Source organism: Gekko japonicus, unplaced genomic scaffold (genome assembly GCF_001447785.1).
Source record: "Gekko japonicus isolate JY-2015 unplaced genomic scaffold, Gekko_japonicus_V1.1 scaffold242, whole genome shotgun sequence".
NCBI lineage: Eukaryota > Metazoa > Chordata > Lepidosauria > Squamata > Gekkonidae > Gekko > Gekko japonicus.
The window spans coordinates 1422469-1443212 of NW_015159717.1; the positions used below are offsets into that span (position 1 = coordinate 1422469).

Sequence of the window (20744 nt, forward strand, 5' to 3'; positions counted from 1 at the left end):
CTCTGAGAACCAGGAGCTCCTTGCACCGAGCACACACCCAAGACTTCTGTCCAGTGGGGAGATAGTCATACATGTGACACTCCGTGCAAAACACTGGATAGCCCCCAACCCCCTGCTGGCATTCTGGCTTCATAATTCTTTTAAAATAAGTAAATATAATCCCTCTTTTAAAAACCTTTGTATTTATGTGGTTTTCCTTGTCAAAGTCAACTTACCTTACTGGGAAGACAAGGAACCTAGGGCCTTGGCTTTCTGGCTCTTCCTGGGCTTCTTACAGAGCCCCTAGGCTAAGAGCCACAGGCAAAGAGCCCTTTAGCTTGCACTTCGGCTTGTGCCTCTGGCAAGGTGCTTTCTTAAATACTGAATTACAGTCACACAGTCAAACAGTGCCCCTTCCTCTCCCTCTCTCAAGCAGCCAGGACTCTGCAACAACTCTAATCGCTTTCACACACTCCCAAACATAGTCCTCCCACACAATATCCTCAGCTGAATCCCCTCAGCTGAAAGCAAGTAAAAAAACACTCACCCCTCTAGCAGCTCTGTCTCCTGTTCCTGCTCAAAGCTCAGCTGGGTCTCATAGCATTTCAAATGTGTATGAATAAAGTCTGAAGGAGCCAGCCAGGTATTCTGAAATTCAATAGTATCCCCCTGAAAATATGTAATGTTATTAAAATGTCCAAGTTTGTAGAACATCTCTTCCACTGTGTGCCTGATGCTGCCTTTCAGACTGTTTGCTTGATGAAGTGGTTTTGAAAATATTTCTTTATACTGTCTGTATTTTTTGCAATATGAGTTTTCTTCTGGAATAAGTCGTAAAACTCCTAATTACATATTTCAAAATATCTGGAGAGTTTATTGACAGAAATTTGGGTGTGTTGGTATGTGAATCCAAAAAGAATGCGGGCAAGAACTGTAGCCAAATAGAACCGATGACTTTTCAAAAATGGTAGAATTCTCTTCAGATACTCAGACTTAAGAATAAACTTGTATTAGTAGTTCATTATCCTCTATAACATTTTAAAGTATATATCCTACATGAATGTGTCTCAAGCCAGCTAAAAATCTCATCGAATGTTTTCATCTTTATGCTACCATCTTTCTGCTTTCAATCATGCTTTCCTTTTAAGCCTAAATACAGGATTTTAAAATAAAAGTTGTTGGTTTTGCTAGAACCATAAAACTTCATTTACACAGCTCTGACTCTAGGAGCATAGTTGGAGGCAAAATAAGACTGTAACTGCCAGCGGAAGTGCTGCATATATGACGAAGAAAGCTGCATAGAGAAAATCCACCACTTTTTACTGGGGATATATACTAGAGAGAGAGAAGCCATAAAAACAGCTGCTTCTCTGTTAAGCAAGATTCACAAGCAGACTAGGCAAAACTGCTATTCCAGCATTTTCAAGGAAGAAGTCACTTTGAGCCTTAAACCTTTTGCTTTGGAAATAAATCCTTTTTCTGTCAATGTAGCTTATTTTCCTAAAGATGTGTGTAGGGTGGGGGAGACCGTGCATAATTTAAAGCATATAATTGAAGTTGTGTATTATGTACTCTACAGAACGGCATTCAAAAGCTCTGGATCAGTACTTCAAAATGTAATTGTTTTTCAAAAACTGCTATGCAGAAAGGAACAAAACAATCAAGTCCTTCATTGACAGAATAATATACAAAAAATTAACAAAAGTTCTAATTTTAAAAATACAATAAACATTTAACTTTAATTTTGTGTATTTTATTAATATGCATGATTGATACTTGTAAAACCAAGCAAATAGAAATCCATTTATTCCTTTGGCTACATTATTTTATTTAAACATTTTTGTTGTACATAATAAATAAACAAAAGAAGCTTTACAATTTAAGGGAGCAAATATATAATCCTAAGCAGTAATAGAGTGTATGTGGTGTTGATGTTTCCACATACTTTTAAATCCAATAATTGATTTTTGCATCATATATTTAAAATCAAATTCTAATGTTCCAGAACAGGAAAATAAAAATAGTTTTTTCTCAAGAAATGAGTTGAAAAATTGAACAATGATTTTAGAAAATAGTATTTATTAAAAATGTCATCTCTTATTCATTCTGTATCTTAAAATGCCCTTAATTCTGTATCATAAAATGGTTTACTGTTAAATGGCTGTATTTGAACTAATGTGGATTATTTGGAGAGCACCTACAAAGCAATAGTACAGTTCGTTATGTACATATACCATGTGTTATCACATTTCTGTCAGTATGATACCAAACCAATTATTAAACTGTTCTTTGCCATTCTTCATTCTCTGTGTCTCTCACACACTGACAGAGATTTTGTATCAGGTTCAAAGTACCATGTATGTGAAGAACCCAACGAAGGTCAATGATAAAGGTACTTATGGTTCATAATCAAACAGAGTGAATAGCAACATGAAATTTAAGTTTCAGATTTTCTGTTTTCTTCTAAGCTTCAATTTTCATTTCATTTAACAAACCAAAAAGGTTGGGTTTTTTAATTCTTAAATAAATGTAGCAACATACATTGAGGATACTAGTAGTTTCTGTGTTAATTTTCTGAACTCTCACTTATGTGTGGAATTCTTCGTTTAAGTTCCAAGTACAAACATGCCACATTTGATATGACAATATGTAACTGAATTTTCCTAAAGAGAAATATTTCAGTTTAAATTCAAATACATACTCAGAAATAAACATTTTTTCTTAAGTAACGGTTAAAATACACATTAATTAAAACAGCAGGCAGTCAGGTACTACCTGAACAGCACTGGGGAAACAAAATATGCATCTTTCCAAAACATTTTTAATAAAAACAAAATTGGGTTTAATGAATTTTTTAGAATACTACAGCTGTGTATCAAATCTCTTTTTTGAGGCAAGTAGCATCTCAGTTGTAATGGAGTAAATACATATGATTCACTATACACTTTTAGTATCTCACTTAAATGAACATATGCATGGCCACTGGTTTCAAACACTGAAAGTAAAACATGGTAAAAGCTGAAACCTTGTAGCTGATAATAAGATGTTATTGTGATAGGATTCAGTTATAAAAGCTCCATATTATGTTCTCAGTTGCTATTTGCAATTATACCTACAGGACTTAGAGAATATTTTTGTTCAGCAACTATGGGGAAATATTTACTTTCATCCTTTAATACCAAAATGCAACTATAAAACGAGGTAACTGATAATATTGCCTGAACTGAGGTAAGAAAGGTGATCCTAAATTGTGGTGCATCAGCAAATACTTAGCTTAGTATGGCTGTTATTCTGGTACAACATCACACAAATGAAGACATGGCAAAAAGAGACAATTGCACAAATCTTCAGATTGTAATCTGCAAAAACTAGCACAATGCATATCGAAGAGACTCATGAGTTTTATTTGCTACACTGAGATGTACCAAACTTGTGTTTTAAATCTCATATTAAAACAAAATTTAGTCTCAATGACTAGGATCCAATCAATATAATTTGCATGATTGTGTTGGTTTGATCACTAATAAATGATAAACTCTAACCCACCATGTGAAATTAACTAAAAAGTTTCACATATACAGTTTGGGTTTATTTTTGTGCACATGCTACTATGTGAATGATAAGCTGTCAGCTATAGCTCTGCATTATATAATTATGGGGGTTACCCAGCATGTGTTATCAGTATCAGAGTCAATATGGTATTAGTGGTTAAAGTGTTGGACTTAAAGTCTAGGAGACCTAGGTTCAAATCCCCACTCCGCTACAAAAGCTTGCAACGTGCCTTTGGGTCAAACACTCAGTCAGCTTAACCCTCCTCACACGGTGATTGTTATGGTGAAGATAAAATAGAACAATGTTGCCAGTTCCCACTGTGGAGAAAAGGAGACTTTAAATGTCTGCATCAATATACACTCTTTTTGATAGGCTGCATAACAGAATACCATACATGAGAACTGGGCCAAAACTACATGTGAAGCCATTGCTGACCAAGTTAAGCTAATGAACCTATGCAATATTAAGCCCTCCCCCCCCCAACATAAAAACCACTGTAAAAGCTTCTCCAAATATACTAAGATGAATGATAGCCTGTTTATCTGGAAGCATTCGTTTTGTTCTCCAGCTGAAAGAGTGAGCAAAAGACATAAGGAACAAGACAACAAATACATGATAAAGCAAACATTGTTCAATAAGGATAAATAACCCCCTTAAATCAATAGAAGGAATGGGGCTATACTGATTTGTAAAATAAATGATGGGATGAAGGCAAGGGAGTGTTGTGCGACTTTCAGCAATTGACTACCCAGAAGCTTGGCTTATACTTTCAGGGCTGCTGACTTAAAATAAGGATACACTTTAACTCTGTTACCTTCAACAGACTTAGACGGATATAACTGCTTAGGACTGTACTGTTTATTTATTTATATTTTGCCCTCCCCCTGAGCTGGCTCAGGGCGGCTTACAAGTTCACATAGAATATTGTTATAAAACTAGATAAGAGAATGGGTTTTATTGCTATGTCTGTATGCAGTAAATGTTTTAAGAAATGCCTATTATTAATTTCAAATTATTAAACTTCTTTAAAAACGTAGTCAATGAAAACATTGCACAATATACATTAGATTTGAATTGTTCGTGAAATAATCTTACCTTAGTTTTAGCTATACTGAAGACAATAGCAAAACTGCCATTTGCTGCCACCTCTGGTGGAATTGCACATTATCTGGGTCCTTATAGCTTTTTAATGTAGTTTAACCTTCAACAAATGCTAAGAAATAGAACTTAGTGCAAATTAAAAGATTATGTGACTCCACTGCTCACAATCTTTAATGCTAATGTGTATTAGCATACATCGTATTGAGCGTTTTGTCATCTTATCATAAGAAAGAAACGAATGTGCAGGTCATCAACTATACAAAGATGACAGCTGCCACAGCTGAGAGGCTCCTTGTGTGTAAAAGACGCCTAAAGCATCCCCTATGCATACAGTGGATTCCCCAGTTACTTCAATGTGCATTTCTCTGTGGAAGAGCTTTATCTGTGTGTCAGAGCACCCACTGAGAACTGGATCTGAGCAGCAGCTATATACTTATGGCATAAAAATCTAGGCAAGTACTTGGGTAGTCACACGTCCAGATTCAACATTACTGAAACAAACCAAACAAGCAAACAAAACCCCCAACATCGCTTGTGCTCTGTTGAAAATGCAGAACAAGATGTAGGTGCCTGACAGTTCTCTCCATCCTCAGTGCTTTTCCTGAATGCCATTTACTGTTTCTTAGCTAAATATGCTGTAAAACCACTACAGTTTGCTGAACTAAAAACACAAAACTCCATAAACAGAAATGTTTGCTAAAACCAGAAAGATTTCAGATTTCATTACTAGAGCCAAACTGATAGAACATGTTCACTATTTTCTTGGTTCCCTATTCTGGACATACTATTATAGCTAGAAAATGTATTTGATAAATGAGAAGTCCTTTGAAAGTTTTTTAAAATGATTCTTTCCCATAGCTTTTTCCATACAATGTAAAAAATCACATTCTTTGGTAGTTATTTCTAGGCGAGTTGGGCTGGTAGGTTTTGATTGTTTAAGGATGCATAGTAGTCACACAGTAACCAATTCTTGGCTGCCATGTAAAGTATATCAAAACCGTATTCAATCAAAGTTAAAAATTTAATTTCAGGAATTCAAATCCTCAGTACAGGTTCCCAAGATTTGTATGTATCTAAAGGCAATTTAAGAGACACAAATAATAATGTTACTGTCTCCTTTGTCAGGTTGTCTATGACATTCAAACACATTTTGGGATCATATTTTGTATGAAAACAAAGTCAACTTCATTATCAGTACACACAACTCCTATAATTTAAGTTGTACTTTGTTAAAATAAAAAAAATATTACATGGCTTCTTAATGGCAGTGTCAACTGCACAGACTAATCAGTAACAATGAAGCACTGAAACTAGATGTACTTTTTTCTGACCTTAAAGGTGTACTGTTACACATGGCTTGCCAAGAATGCATGCAAGTTTGTGTCTCATTGAACCATGCTCACTGAATGGAACTATGTATTCTCATTCTTTCGTTGTGGTTTGCTTTTATTGATTTTTGACTAAAAACAGCTTTCTATTATTGTCACCTTCCGTTAGCTATTATTACAGATGTTCCAATATAATGGGGAAGTGCAGGCTCCTTGTGAATCTCTGGAGAAGAGGCTGATGAGGGACTTTGGTTTTTGTAAAATGTACTCACTTCTTCAGAACCATGTCCGTAGTTTTCTGCTACATGTCCTGTTGTGGTACATGAAGAGGCCTGAAATGTGCCATGTTTGGCTAAAACACGATGATAATTCAGAAGTACAAACGGAACTTGTCCTGTATGCCTTACATCCACCGTGTGATCATTTTCGGAGTCATAATCAAGTTTTACCATCGATCTGTCCTCAGTTTCCACCTCACCTAGATTTGTTGCATGGTGGGCAATATGCTCAAATTTTGGTTCTTTCATACAAATTCTCCTTGTTTGTTCATATACAGTTGGAACTGGGAGAAAGTGCCCAATAGCTTTAGTTTGAAAACATTCTGATTTTGACAAAAAGGAAGAGGCTAAATTGTTTGGAAAGGGCTTCTCACTAATGTTAATTTTTTCTTGCAAATCTCTGTTAAAAACTAGCTTATTCTCTTCTTTAATGACATGGTGATGTGCAGGGTATATTCTGTTTTCCATTTTGCTGTGTTTAATAATGCTGGAATCATAGATGTCTTCTTTGTATCTACTGTTTGGTGTTAAGGTTCCACAGCCTGCAAAGTTGTCAGATGGACTTTCTTGGCTGTACCTTCTGTTTGATAGTGGCACTTAGGGAGAAAAAAATAAGAAACTTGTCATCAAAGCAGAAATAAAAGTTGTCATTTTATGTGTCTGAACAAGAGCTCACTTAAGAGCCGGGAACATTTGTTCTTGAACTTTTGGGGCAAACTAGGAAACTGCTACATTCTGTTCAAAAAGGTAAGGGGAAATGGAGAAGCATCTCCATCCCAAATTGCAAGACAGAGATAAACAGGTTCTCACAATCTCTAAAAATTAATTGTCAATTGTACTTTTCAGCAACTGGACCTGAAGTTCCTTGAATTCTTAAACTATCAATGTTTTAACATTTCAGTTTATTTTTATAGTTTGGTTATAGTTAAAACATGAGAGGGGAAGTTTTGCGTTATGCTATTTTGCAGAAACCTCCATAGATGAGCATCCCAACATAAGAAATAGCATTGTAAACAGGAATGCATTCAGAAAAGGGATATGTAACCTTCCCCCCACCATTTCTCTGATGTAATTATCCCCCCCCCCCAGCTGCTATGCGTACCACAGAAAGTAAAATAACTGATTTCCTGCTGGCCTATATAGTTACATGCTGAGATGTTCTATAGAAAGTTATATGAATGCACCTCGTGAAAAGTCAAATCAAACAATCTGGGCTTCCTGTTATAGGTTATAGCTGTAAAAAATCAACATAAATTCCTCTTAAATGCTACTCATGTCACATTCCAACAGAAATGTAAACAACTCAAGATGCAAATTTGAACATAAAAACTACTGTTTTCACAGATTTTTGAAGCCAGATTTAGAATCTTTTTATTTAATAACCCATAAGTCTCTTAAATTTTCATGAGGCATAATTTCAATGCTCAAAAATATTAAATGGCAGTGGGGAAAAACAGACACTATGAAAATACATTTTTGTCATTCAAGGGTTTTTGATGACAGAACACATCCCTTCAATAACTAAAAAGAATGTAAAATATAAACTGCTTTTCTTGAGCATAGCTGTTTCAGGGTTTGTTTTTTTTAAAATGGAATACTTACCTTCATAGCCCTGTAAGAGATTATGGCGTACAGTGCTTGCTGGCTGATCAGGAGGATTTTTAGATGGTTGACTGCTTGGTAGAAGAGAATTGGCATAATGCCATTGGCACTCTCCACTTGTCTGCAGTGTACTTAAGAAAAATCGAGCTACTTCGCAAGGTGTTCCTTGAGACTGCCCAAATTTAGAAGGCAGCATTTGTTTTTTGCTACTGAATACATGAGGGTCTACAGGGAAGTGTCCATAATGGTAAGAAAAAGGTAAGCTGTACGACGGGGTATATAAAAGTTCACTGTTTTCTGAATGGAAGGCTTGTTCTTGGATGGTGGCAGAATTTGCAGTGGAGTTGGATCTCCAGCTTCCACCCTGGCTACATTCCAGTTTGTCTGTCTGGAAGGAGCCGTATTGCTGAAAAAGCAAATAAAAAGAAAGAAAAGTGTTTAATAGCTGACTCTGAAATCTGTCAGTATAACAGACTAACAGTATAACAGCCAAATACTACCTACATATAAACAAAGAGGAGTTGGCAGTGGTTAATTTCTAAAAAGGGGAAGTGCTGGGGCTCAAACCTTCTTTGACTCCTGCCATCTGACCTGGTAGATGCTAAGCTTCTTAGGCTTACGTGTACAGGGCAGGCAGTGAGTACTCAGTGGTGAGATGGGGAGGTACCCTCCACATGCGCAGACATGCTTCTTTATTTTACCTATTTCACTAAGCTGTGAAAATGCAAACAGATGCCACAGTTTTGAGCCCTGGCACAATTCAGGCACAGGAGATTGAGAGGCCGTAAGGAAAACCCTAAGACTGTAGAGAGGTGACTTTCAAGTATTGCTTTCTTTCCACTGAGACAGTTGAATAAATAGTATTGAATAAACATGAAGCAGGAATACATTAACAATATTTAACAGCCGCTATTATAATTTCCATTGCAGCTTTTGCCAAAATTCAGGTGTTAAACATCTAATTAACACTGTTTTAACTAACTGATGTTTCAAAGAGAAACTGTTAGCCAAGCATTTCTGCATTTAGAGATGGCTCTGTTTGCGACTGATCTGTGATCCACAGATTTGGAAAGTGCTGCTTATGAGGACTTTACAGAACACAAGCAGGTAATGAAAGGGGTTTAGGAACTGCCTGTGATTTTTCAAATAGGGCAGAGGCAGCTAGAATTGGTGGAGTTCCTTATTGTTAAGGAGATACATCTGTTTAAAAGGATTTTATAGTAATTTATCTGAGTAGCCTATGTTCTCTTGGCCACTGCATTTTTAATATTTACATTTGGATAGTTCCTATTTGTACTAAGCAGACCAGTGGTTACATAATGTCTGTACAACTGAAGACAGTCATTTGCTTAACAAAACTCTAGGGAGGTAGTAAAAGGGTGCTCCTCCCCACTTCTCATTTTGAATACAAGTTCAAGTTACTGTGTATTTCTTCGATTCCATTGTTCTTTGCCCACCCTCATCCCCCTTTCAACTACTCCATGTCCATACATCTTTTGTATTTTACTAGCCTGCTAAATCAATATCCCTGAGATTTTGTGCTGGCTTATTTCCTATAACTCTTTCAGCTCTCTTACAGCTTGAAATTCTCTACAGTCTTATATAATTTACTTACTGTAACACTCACCTCAAGTACCTGATCAAGTAGCCTTACAGATGGTAAGGGCGGGAGGGGGATGGAAGAATTGGGAAGGAAATGTTTTTTTCCTAAGCCATTTTCCCCCCAGGAAAATTGAAATATTATGGAATATTTTCTTTTACAATAATAAATAACTATGTAAAGTAAGACTATGTAAAGTTTCAAACCATTGCAATTCCGTACACTAAAGATAAACAAATGCTGGAATACAATTCAAATACTGAAGATACAACTCTCAAATTCTCAAAGGGAAAGATACATTTCTGTCTCTAGGGGGCACTGCAGTTGTCACAAGACAAGGAAAAGGTTTGTTTCCTTTTTGCTTGTGAGTTTGTTGGTATAGCTAGTGAATCTGTTTCTGTCCTCTCAACTGCTTGTACTATGGAGAAGCAGGAAGATTAGAGAAGATAAAATAATGTTCTCAGTTTTGTTATGTTGGTAGCTTCTTTGGGGTGTTTCTATTTTGTTTTTTGGCCTGCTCTCATAAACTAGCAAAAGGGGTTCTTTATAGTTCAGGTGTTCTTTACATTTCAGGACCTTGTAGTTCCATTTGTAACAAAAAATAAAATGTAAAAAAGGAAATTGTTATTGTTTTCTGAATAAGCTGTACTTTTAATATATCAGACATGATATTTTTATGCCAAGTCAATTTATGAACATTGCATGTTATGTTCCCAACATAAAAAAGTTATTTTCAATCTGTAAAGAATACTAATACTGCATTTTTTTCAATTTTTCAAAAAATTTTTCCAGAAACAGTTTTCCATGGTTTCACAATTTCTGGAAATTTTACATCTCTAAGTAGCATGCACTGCTACAGTGACACCCTATGTGTAACGTGTCTGATCTGCTATTCCATTTTCATCTGCAATCACATTACAGCATGTTGCTATAGCACACAAAGCCTGTAAGGGTAGCTGATAACGCACAGGCTGATAGGATATGTGTAGGACTAGAAGCATCTCCCCTGTGTACTGTCTTCTCTTACCTGTTTCTTTACTATTTTATGGCTCTGCGTGCTGATCCTAGGAACCTGTCTCTTAGGTGAAGAAGAGTTGATCCTGACAAGTACTTGGAAGGGTGACCTCCAAGGAATCCCAGGGCTGGGACACAGAGGCAGGCAATTAAGTCACCTCTTTGAAAACACCCTAGCTCCACTAGTGGTCACCAGAAATCACCATGATTTCCAGGCTTGCAAGTGCATGCACACCAGTTCCATAGCCAGGATTTCTTAAATCGGGGGGGGGGGTTAAATAATTCAGGGGGCAATGAAATTAAAATAAAAAGGGTTCAAATCAGGGCCTTCCAAAGAGTTGGCTCCCAGCCGCAACTGAGTCCTGGTGCGCTTTGGGGGGGGGGGGTTGAAGTTCCCTTGCACCCAGCTCCCCCCTTCCCTTGCCCCCGTTGCTTAGACCCAGGTCCAAAGCATGAGTTGTTGTCCTGGAGCCCCAAGATGAAGAAGCGTGCCCGCCTGGTGTGTGTGTGGACACCCCACCACCAGGGGTCTGCAGTCCCCACCAAGCCCACTCACCATCCCGTCCTGACCATCGATGCCCAGGTAGGGAGGGGCGCTTGCTCGCTGTGCCCAGTGTGGGAGGGACCAGTTGGGGCCAGAGACGGCAAGGCGGACACCGGAAGCAGCCCTGCTGGAGGTGGGGCGGAGCACCACGGGGTGAGGTGAGGTGAGGGAGGAGGGCCATGCTGGGCTGCTAGGCACTCTGCCCACTGACCAGCCAGTGAGCGCATCTCATTCAGGGCCCATCTGGTTGCCTGCCTGCCTGTCCAGGGTAGTAAGTTGGGGGGGGGGCTGATAGAAAGTCGGGGGGGCAGGCCCTGAAATGATCCAATGTAGCTACAGGCTTGGCGCAGAGGCACAAAATACCAGAAAAAGTGAACGTTGCAGTGCAGTTGTTTTGATACATTCTGCTGTACAAGTACAATCCCGAGCAGTGCAACAATTATACAACTGTTGATACTGCAGCAGTCTTTATTTCTGATGCTACATGTTTACAAACCATTTCAGCAATTTTTATGATCCTACAATAAGAGAAACACACTCCTTACTTGCAAAGAAAATCCTAATGATATCCACACAATTCTATTTGCAATCACATACAGCTTGTCTTGCGGTTATAAGATGAGGCATTCTTCAGAATAATAAGGGATTACCTGCTGTGGATAAGGAGTTGTTCTAAGTTTTGTCTTCATTTTATTACTTCTAGGTTTTGTTGCTTTTCGTGTTTCTTGTGAGGTATTTACTGAGTTTCTGCATGCAAATTGTGACTTCGAAATGGTGATCTGGTCCAATGATAACTGAAGTTCCTTATATTCTATTTCGCTGTCAAAAAATCATTTCAACAATGGAATGGTTTTTAAAATGAGTCTCTTTTTTTCTTCTCATCATGACTCCTATCTCCATAAATATGGCATTAAAATATTCTATGGTAAAAAGCCCATTGTTTAAGGCTCTTGCAAATTCATTCATGTTCCCCCAAACACATGAAAAACATAAGTTAAGGTACCTGCCTAAAACTTGTAACTTTTGGCACCCTGTAGACGAGTGATGACAGACTAATCTGTTGAGAACTCTTAACAGAAAGGTAACTCAGTTGGGCCATATATACCATAAATTATCAAAATGCAAAAAACTAATATTCACTACTATTAATTTAGTATTTATATATATTAGTATTTAATGAGTTCCATATGCTCTCCTTTTCCAGCACCATAGTATGTATCTCCCCTAATATTAACACGGAACAGGAGTGTGGCTATCTCTTATTGCCGAATTCTTCAAATTCATGCTCCAAACCCTGTGAAATAATGGGAATGCAAAGACAATGCATTTACAGAGGAGAAACATGAGGCAGAGGGCACTTAGCATCTCCTGCTCCCGCTGAGTCTCCTTGCAAGTGTCCCTACGAAGTAGCACAGCTGTTCTTAGACAGCAATCCTAAGCAAATCTACTCAAAAGCAGATTTTAATCAATGGGGCTTACTTCCAGGAAAAGGACGTTAGAATTGCAGCCTTAGTGCTGAGCAGCTGTCTCCATACTTCCCAAAGGAGAATGCTATGCATGTGTGAACCAGGACTCCGTATTCTAAAAAAACATATACCTGGGCATCCACTGCTAACCTCTTCCCCTACCAGGATGCATAAAGAATGTGGTGGATGAGAATTATGTGCATTGGAACAGTAAGAGCTATATCCTATACTCCTGTTTAATGATCTCCCTACACATCACACTCAGTGTCTACCTCACAAAAGCTAGGAAGCAAGCAGCCTTCCCCTCCAGCTGTCTCTTTTATCAGCAGCATCAGATGGTGGTAGCAGCCAGCTCGATTGCACTCAAGTGGCTGCTCTGCCTGCCTTGGCTATGTTGGGCCCCTCCCTCAGTGTAGTGAAATACTGGAACCCTGGACAAGGATGCTTCTCAGGCTCCATGAGTGCCCTTCATAGGCCAGATGAGGCTCACGAGCCATATGACTGGCATCTGCTGCAGATTAACAGATTTATTGTGACTTAAGCACGTCAAAAAAAATAAGTCCATTGTAGGAAAAAACACACACACAACTACCACCCCAGAAACTGACATCTCTGTATTTAGTCAGTGTTCTTCATGATATGAATAATACAGTGCCTGCCACTGGACATGACTGAAAGTTCATTCAACTAGATCTAAAAGGTTGATGTATAATGTTATGCATAGGCAATGATTAAATATCCTCTCAACCTTTCATTGGTTTATTGTTTTGCAACTGGCATGGTCCCTTTGTTATTTATTATTCTGTGGTGCAGGTATCTTTGCTGCTCAATATAATTGTAAGTACATCTGATGCAAGCTTGCAACACTGTGGTCTGGTGGTCTGCAACACTACAACCAGCTCCAGAGGAGCATGGTCAGGCCCAAGATTATCAAAGAGCCTATCCACCCAACAATGCCACCTTCCTCATTGTTATGAACTACCCAAGAAGATCAGAAGAAGCATCAGAGGAATCTTGGTTTCAATATCTGGCCTCTTCTAGAATAAAAAGACCTTCTAAGGCTGCCTTGCATGACAACACCCAAAATCCTGAAAATGTCATTCTAAAGCATCGCACAGCAATGTAATAGCTACAAGGACACCGGAGGTTTTCTCCCTGCATTATTCACACAACCTTAATTCCACTAGAGAGTAGATCCAAAATGCTGCCTACTACTGCCAATCAGCTTCCTAAAGCCGTAAGTTTGCCATCTAAAATGGAGTTTTAAAATTTCACCTTCAGAAATCTTAGTCACCAGGGCATTTTTACAGTTGTATTTTCAACAACTGCTAAAAAAAGAACTAAATTTAACTTAAAGCTATTTTTGTTGTTTTTCTGATGCCAGAAATACGAGCTTTGGAAAGTTTATAGGGATCAATTTCCCTGTTTAAGGAACCTGAAATATATCAGCCCTGTAAGGATACTTCTGACATTCGTCTTCAACAGTTTGGCCCATAACTAGATGGGTTGTACCAAAGCGGTATCATTTTTCTCTGGAGAAAGGTGGCAAATTTGAAGACACATTGGCACAATATTATTAAAACATAATTCCGATGCAAGATAAATTATTTTAAGCAATAGAGAGGAAAGCAAGAAGGAAAATTAGCTACAAGTAAGCATAGGACCGTGGATGAAATGAATGTGGCAGAGGGTGGTAGGAAATAGGGACTTACGTTAGGACATAATTGACACTCACGATACAGTGAGGTCGTGATGAACGGCTGTTGTGTACAATGGTGGCATAGCTCTGGACCCAAACCCAGCCACCGCTCTTTGACAGCAGTCGGTAGTACTTGGTTGTAACTTGTCCTTTCACCAACACTATAAAACATAACATTAAATGTATTTATTTTCATAAATGTTTGAAATTTTTAAAATTATCTTTACACCCTGTATCTGTTCTACAGAGCTCAAGAAGGCGCAGATGCAGTTTCCACGCAGTCTTCCTTCCAAACAATGATCAGATCCAAACTTCACTTCAAATACAGCTACATTATGTCCCTTCTGATTATATAACTTTGATGTATTTCTTTATAAAGAGAGAAACAAAATTTGACTAAAATTGAACTTTCCAAGCAAGGACATGTTTCAAATAACCGTACACAATTGTGCATTTGAAGAGCTGTGATAACCCTAACCTTGTTTTTTTTAATGAGAATTTTTCTTGGGGCAGAAGTACGTGTTATGTGCAGGCTTGTGAAGTACTGGCGTGGCTACTTTTCCTGGGGAAAGCTTTGGGTCTGGAATCTCATACAGGAGAAAGTGGCTTGGAACAGAGAAGCAGTGGAAAGAGAAGTACACACAGACACACACAACCATTTCCCTGCAGCTGCTGTTGCCCTGGTTCCATCCTTAGTAATCCCTCTCCCACCCACCCCCCGAAAAAATCACACCTTTCTGAAAGGGGAAGTGTTGTGTTTTTGATCAAATCTGTTTGGTCATTGTGATCTTGCATCACCATTATACAGTCTGAGAACAGAACTGAGAAACTTAAAGCCTTTCTAGAATAAAGGGTGGGTTTTTTTGTTAATTACCAAGACAATCTGTGCAGAGCTCCAAGATTTGAGTCCAGTAGCACCTTAGAGACCAGCTTCTTGGGATGCACTACAATCAGCTGAATAAGCTTGGCAGATATTAATCAACAGTGTTACCTTAAAACCCTTATCTAGCCATATGTTGTTCTTTGTGTCATCTGTGCATTCACTTCAGTGGGGCTAAAGCAGAAGTAGCTTTGGCTCCAAAGGGAGAGAGCTGCTTCTCTGAGCATGCCTGGAGGTTAGGAGGGCTCTCCCACTCAGCTCTCTGATAAATTCTAAGAATTATTTCCTCAGGGTTCAACTTAAGAGATCTAGCTATTATTTCTACGTCTTTTCTTATGTATTTTCTTAGTTTCGTTCTGCCTCTTTGTAAGTTCAGTGGTGCTGTTCCCATGTTACTTTTCTCACACATACCCTTCCTGATGCACACAGCTACAGTGCAGCCTGCCATTTTCAAATACCGCTGCACTTTTAAGGGCAAATGCCCTGTGTCCAAGGCATCTTGTCCTTACTCTTTAGATAAAGGACATAAAGCCGGAACTATCTAAAGTCATTATCTAAAGTGGACAAATCAGGCCAAAGGTATTGCACACCTTATCTTAGAGCTCTGCTTTGAGTGTTCATTTCACCAGACTTGGGCCAGCCCATTACTTGGCTTATCTTTTTTCTTTGGTATTGCAACCCTCAGCAGCACCAGAAGGAATTAATGAAATGCTTGGTGCACTACTTTCCATTTCCATGCCTCCACTTTGTACCCCTTTGTCTCTAGATGCTACAAAAATATGGAGTATGGTGAGCCTAGAAGCTATCATAGGCATAAGGAAAAGCCAGTCCTCGTTGCTCAGTATTTGTACTGGGACAAAGCCCAATCAAACTGCAGTGCAGATAGACGTAAGGCACCTGCCACAGTGAGATCACACAGGGCTGCACATGCATTCAGACAACAACAAATCCAAATAATTAACACTACTTCTTTCCTATCTTTCGCCAGACAATATACTGGTTTTATGGGGAAATAGTTTTATCATGGCTTCCTCTTAGTTTATTTTAAAGTACTAGACTGTTTTATTAAAATTTTATCATATTAATCAGGGCTTTTTTTTGTAGAAAAAGGCCAGCAGGAACTCATTAGCATAATAGGCCACACCTGACAGCAGAAACTCATCAGCATATTAGGCCACACCCTGACAGCACACCTCATTATCATATTAGGCCACACCCCCATGCTTTCCCTTCGCTTGCCCAGGAACCCTGCGGCTGTGGGGAGCCCGGGCAAGCCGGCCTTTGGAGGGGAGGGGAGGGGAGGGGAGGGGAGGCATTTAAATGCCTCCCTGATCCTTCCAGCCCCCCCTGGCCCATCCGCCTCGGAGTCGCCGGGGGGGTCACTCTCCAAGCCTTCCTTCTGTAGCCACGCATGTGCAGAGGTTTTGGTAGTAGGCGTGGGCGTGGCCAACTCGGAAGCCAGACGGAACTCCGTTCCTGTCGTTCCTGCCCAAAAATAGCCCTGATATTAATACATAATATGTATACATAGCACACACTGGGAAGTTTTGACCAATTCCAATTACCTAGCAAAAGTATATGCAATGGAAAAATGAAGTGTGACATCACTATGCATTGCTATTGAATCATTTTACTTGTTTTCCATTTACTTACAGAGATGGTGAGCATATCGTAAATGAAATGCATCACATCCGTGCACATGATGATAGAGAGTTTTCTCTATCAGATCCTGTGGCTCATATCCAGTTAATTCAGTCACTCTAAAACAGAAAACATATCTTATAAGCCAGTACTTTGCTGTATTAAACAAATACTGAATTGTCTCAGATTATGCTGAAATAAACTGCAAGAAACTGCTTAAATGAGAGTGCTGAAAACCTTTCAGAATTAGAATCACAGAATTGGAAGGGATCTCCAGAGTCATCTAGTCCAACCCCCTGCACAATGCAAGAAATTCACAAATAGCCCCCCCCCCCCCCCCAGTGACCCCTGTTCCATGCCCAGAAGATGACCAAAAAAAAAACCCTCCAGGATCTCCAGCCAAAAGGGCCTGGAAAACAATCACTTCCTGACCCCAAAGTGTCAATCAGCATTTCCTTGGACGTGTAAGAAAGGGCCACAAGAACTAAGCACTGATGCAACCCTTCCTGCCTTCCCCTCTCATGATCTGTCTAAGTTCACAGAATCAGCCTTGCTGTCAGATGGCCATCTAGCCTCTGTTTAAAAACCTCCAAAGAAGGAGAGCCCCCCCCCCCAGGAAGCCTGTTCCACTGAGGAACCCCTCTAACTGTCAGGAAGTTCTTCTGAATGTTTAGCTGAAAACTGTTAGCTTATTTTTAACCATGTCAATACGCAGTTCCATATACAAAATCCATGAAGACATCCAAGCTTCAAGAAAAATGTTGCACTTACATTTATTGAGCGCTAAACAATACTTACTGGTTTTCTCTATCAAGATTCAATAGCAATTCTTGCTTTCGGGCAGACAGGTATTCTGTAGGCTGTCTCTATTAAATGGTTAATTGTTACTGATTGTTTGCTCATAGCCACAAATGAACCATGGATATCAGGTTTTCAGCAAGGTTGCCAAAACTTCTGGAAGAGGATTTGATTACTTAATAATGGCTAGCAGGATTTCAGGCCAGGAAGCCACTTGCAGCTTCCAGAGACATTCCCAAGGGTTGTGGCCCACTGGGTACCCACCAGGCCCACAGCCAAGGCTGGCTCTTCCACTAGGCCAACTAGTGCGATGGCCTAGGGCGCAGTTCTCTGAGGGGTGCAGCAAGGCCCCTGCCGCCGCCACCTGCCCGCCTGCCCCCAGCATGGCTTTCTGGGCGCCCACTTCTCAGAGCGCCCCTTCCTGCCGGCTCACTTCACCTCGCACCGCCGCCTCCTTCCTCCTGCTCAGCGCGCCCCTTCCCGCTGGCTCGTTTTGCTTCGCAGCAGGCACGCAGGCGCAACCCGGGCCAGCCGAGCCCCCCCCCTTCTGATGTGGGGACTGTCTTCCCCCGAGGCTAGAAGAGCGAATGGGAGGGAGGCAGGCAGGCAAGCGGGAGGAGAAGTGAACGGGGAGAGGGAGAGCATGACCCGCATTGGAACACAAATCCGTGTCGAAGAGACGGAAGTTCAGGGGGGTGAATTCTCGGGTCAGCAGGGAAAGGACACTGGACACCAGCTGGAAGGTGGCAGGGCATCCCCAAAGAGCCCTGCCTGCCTGACTAATCCAGAGAGAGCAGCAATGACCACGCTGGGAGACCAAAGGGCAAACGGGGGCATTGCCACTGTGAAGAACTGTGTGTCCCACCGGGCTACCAGGTCCCCTTTGTCCCCGCCGGGGGACATTGGAGGGGTGTTCTGGAAGGTGGCGCAGCATCCCTGAAGCAACGAAACCCTGCGGGGGAACTTCCCCGCTCCCAGTCTCGGCCACCTCCAGCGGCATCCCCTCCCCCCTTCCCTCCCGTGACTCGGTTTCAAGGGAGCCGCAATGCCGCTGGGAGGTCAGGCGCCTTGGAAGCTCTGCAAGGGTCCCCGCGCAGCTAAGATCCGAGCCACTCATCTGCAGTGAGGGGGGCGCCACAAGGCAGCCTCGCCTGGGGGAGGCACCACAAGCTAGCCTCGCCTAGTGCGCAAAAAAACCTCAGGCCAGCCCTGCCCACAGCTAGTTAACAACTGGGCCCCATGGCCCAGGTGGGATGGTGGTGCATTCCTGAGGTAAAGACGAGGCACAACATTTTCACTCAAAGCTGTTAGTGTCTTGTCTGCTTCCTCCTTCCTGTGCAAAAAGGAGCTACTCAAGTAAACACTAAATAGAGCCCCTTCTTTACCGCTGACAAGTTTCTATTTACCTTTTTCAGAATTTATGAATGTGGCAGGAATAAAGGGGACTATGATCACAAAGGGGAGTCAGCTAGATCTATTTGCATTTGTATGCAGGTGAGCTGAGGTATGTCTAGAAAGCCATTGCCTGACTTCCTTCCTCCCAACCTGTTCTTTGCGGGGGGGGGGGGACTGTTGATGCAAAGTGGATGTTTCGCTCCTTTCAAACCTCTCAGGGAAAAATAAATTTCTTCACAATCCTGTTTGAACCTCATTTGCCACCTTTACATCGGAGTAATGCAGCATTTTGCACTCAGCTCTTCAAACAAAACCTCCAAACTCAATTCTTCAGTAAGTCTGGTTAATGCAGTATTATTTCAATTGCAGAATGGGCAACAGAAAACACAAACATGATTTTGAAGATAGTGACCACTGTAGACATTAAATCTTACTGTACACCATGTTCCTGTTGCAGGAGTAGTAGCTTACGGTTTCTCTTTTTTTAAAAAGTATCAGTAAATACTTCTGTAAAACCTCATGCCTTACCAGAAAACTTAAGTTTTCAAATATCTTAATAATTCAAACAAAACACTGCTGTTGTAATTTAGTGTAGTTAAGCATATGGGGTGTGTGACAGAAATTTTTAAAATAATTTTTTACTTACCTGGAATCTAGGAATATTAATTTTAAGTCCAGGCTTGCTCTGAACATAAACATGTTACTATGAAGTTTGATCTCAGTTATTGCACTAGGCGGTAAAGATTGCCCAACAGCAACCAGTCCCACAATTTGGTAACAGGACTCATACAGAGACATATCCAACATGTACTGTCTTATCTTCAAATAGCCACTGCAATGGATCACCTAGTATGGAGTGAAAAAGTGTAAATCTATGAGAGACGAGAAAGATTGCACCTTGACAAAAAAAGCTATTTTCTTTCTAAGATTTTTCTTTTATAAATGTCTATTAAAGCTATAAATGTCTAACTTGTAAGCAAAGACAAAGCAAGCAATATATTGTATTACAAGAGTAAATTAAAATTAATTTACACTAAATGGTAAGAATTTTGGCTTTTGACAGATAATTCTTTTTGTTAACTCACTGATTTTATTATACATAAAGGGTACTGTCAAACAGTGGAACCTTAAACATTAGCACATTTATTATACCATAAGGTTTTGTGACCTTGAGCCCACTTCTTCAGAGGCAGCGAGTTTTCAGCCAGCAAGATCTTTTATTATACACAGAGAGAAAATAAGTGACCAGCTGGTTAAAATGCTGGTTTGTGACAGTGCAAAACTGAGAATTAAATATAGATAAGCAGGCTGAGAATTTATAACAGCTGTAGTTAGAGATAACACAATTCACTTAGTTATGTTAAGCAATTTAACAAGTATAGAAAACTACAAAACAGGCCACAAAGAGTGACAAAGTACCATTTGCTGTCTCTATCTATGCAAGTTTATTTATCAAGATTTCATTAATCACACATACATGTATGCACTGAAAAAAAGTCTGTGTTTGTGATGGTAAAGAGTCACCATTAATACAGCATACCTCAGAATGACAGGTGGAACATGGGGGTGTGTGGAGAAAAAACCTTCATTATTGCCTGATCCTGTGAATATTTACTCAGCAGTCCCATGGAGTTCAGTGGGGCTTACTCTCACATTACTACTCAGGACTGCAACCTTAATCATTCTCAAACTCTTTACCCATTCAGCTCTCTCCCCTTCCTAATCAATCATTCCAATCCTCAATGATAACAGCTGTTTTTGCAAACAAGAAACTTGCCATTTGACAAGTCTACTAGATTAAGCAACAAAATTAGCTGTAACCACTGAGGACCAGACTGGGAGGGGTGGTAGCCTATAAGAGCAGCTT

At 40.1% G+C, this 20744-nt stretch overlaps 1 protein-coding gene across 1 annotated transcript in view; it reads right to left on the bottom strand.

The window, feature by feature from the left end:
- Positions 1-5534: 5534 nt before the first annotated feature.
- SIM2 (single-minded family bHLH transcription factor 2) overlaps positions 5535-20744 on the bottom strand; it is a 40078-nt gene continuing 24868 nt past the window's right edge. Inside the window, exons 6-11 of the mRNA XM_015417832.1 lie at positions 19524-19723; positions 16697-16803; positions 14177-14324; positions 11649-11817; positions 7841-8246; positions 5535-6834 (exon numbers count right to left, since the gene is read on the bottom strand). Of these exons, the coding sequence (XP_015273318.1) occupies positions 6116-6834; positions 7841-8246; positions 11649-11817; positions 14177-14324; positions 16697-16803; positions 19524-19723 (1749 nt within the window). The 3' untranslated portion in view covers positions 5535-6115. The remainder of the gene's footprint in view (positions 6835-7840; positions 8247-11648; positions 11818-14176; positions 14325-16696; positions 16804-19523; positions 19724-20744) is intronic.